Source organism: Pygoscelis adeliae, unplaced genomic scaffold (assembly GCF_000699105.1).
Source record: "Pygoscelis adeliae isolate BGI_AS28 unplaced genomic scaffold, ASM69910v1 Scaffold153, whole genome shotgun sequence".
NCBI lineage: Eukaryota > Metazoa > Chordata > Aves > Sphenisciformes > Spheniscidae > Pygoscelis > Pygoscelis adeliae.
Window position 1 is genome coordinate 261,686 of NW_008824408.1, and position 1,200 is coordinate 262,885.

General features: G+C 62.1%; 1 protein-coding gene across 1 annotated transcript in view; it reads right to left on the reverse strand.

The window, feature by feature from the left end:
* The window catches only part of RAB25 (RAB25, member RAS oncogene family), a 2,957-nt gene that overhangs the window by 629 nt on the left and 1,128 nt on the right, over nt 1–1,200 (reverse strand). Inside the window, exons 2-4 of the mRNA XM_009320470.1 lie at nt 842–1,037; nt 516–709; nt 274–354 (exon numbers count right to left, since the gene is read on the reverse strand). Of these exons, the coding sequence (XP_009318745.1) occupies nt 274–354; nt 516–709; nt 842–1,037 (471 nt within the window). The remainder of the gene's footprint in view (nt 1–273; nt 355–515; nt 710–841; nt 1,038–1,200) is intronic.

Below are 1,200 nucleotides of genomic sequence, written 5' to 3' on the forward strand. Positions count from 1 at the left end.
ACAGGGGGAGAAGGAGCCCCCAGGGCTTTCAGGGATGCCCGGGGGCCATGAGAACAAAGCTACTGGTGCGGAGTGCGAAACACCCAGCAAGAAAGGCCGGAAACCAAACCAGCCAGAAAGACAACACCGAAACCAGCCCCAAAGAGCTCACGTGGAACAGGGCAGAGGAGAGACGCGCTGCACATCCTCTGCCCAGCCCTGTGTCCCTGATAAGGGACCCTGCGATGCCCTGGTCCCCGGGACCCCGCTGCACCACGGCGCCAGTGCGTGTACCCTTCAGGATGGTCTCGAACGCCTGCTCGACGTTGGTGGAGTCCAGCGCCGAGGTTTCGACAAACAGCAGCCCGTTGTTGTCTGCAAGGAGAGGAGTCCCCCGAGATGATGCAGACCCCGGTGAGGGCACAGCTCCATTTTGGAGCCCCTTTAGAGATGTTCGGGTGCCCACATTGGTGTGGGTCCCTGCTACCAGGGAGGTTCCCAAGCCCCCAGCCCTGTGGCAGGGTGCCAGCCCGTACCGGCAAACATTTTCGCCTCCTCCATGGGCACCTCCCGAGCCTGTGCGAGGTCGGTCTTGTTCCCCACCAGCATGACGACGATGCTGGCCTCGGCGTGGTCATACAGCTCCTTCAGCCAGCGGTCCACCACATCGTACGTCTGGTGCTTGGTGATGTCAAAGACGACCAGGGCACCCACAGCCCCCCGGTAATACCTATGGGAGAACCCCACCATCACTCCATGGTCCAGACACCCCCCACAGCATCCTCACCTGTGGGGCTCAACTACAAGGGCATCACCACCCAGGTACCAGGAGGAGCCCTGATTTCAGGCATCCCATCCTTACGCAGAGGTGATGGCGCGGTACCGCTCCAGCCCGGCTGTGTCCCAGATCTGAGCCTTCACCACTGCGTCTCCCACCAGGATGGTGCGGGTGGAGAACTCCACGCCGATGGTGGTGCGGCTGTCGTGGTTGAACTCGTTGCGGGTGAAGCGGGACAGCAGGTTGGTTTTGCCCACCCCGGACTCCCCGATCAGGACGACTGCGGAAGGAAGGGAGAAAGCCCATTGGAGGCGTCCAGGAGGGGAGAGGGCTGCTCCAAGACACTTCAACAGTAATTCACTTAACCCTTTCTGACTTGAGCCAGACCAGCCAGCAGCTCGTTGCCTTGGCAGTGTGGCCGCCGGGCCCCACCCACTCCGCGC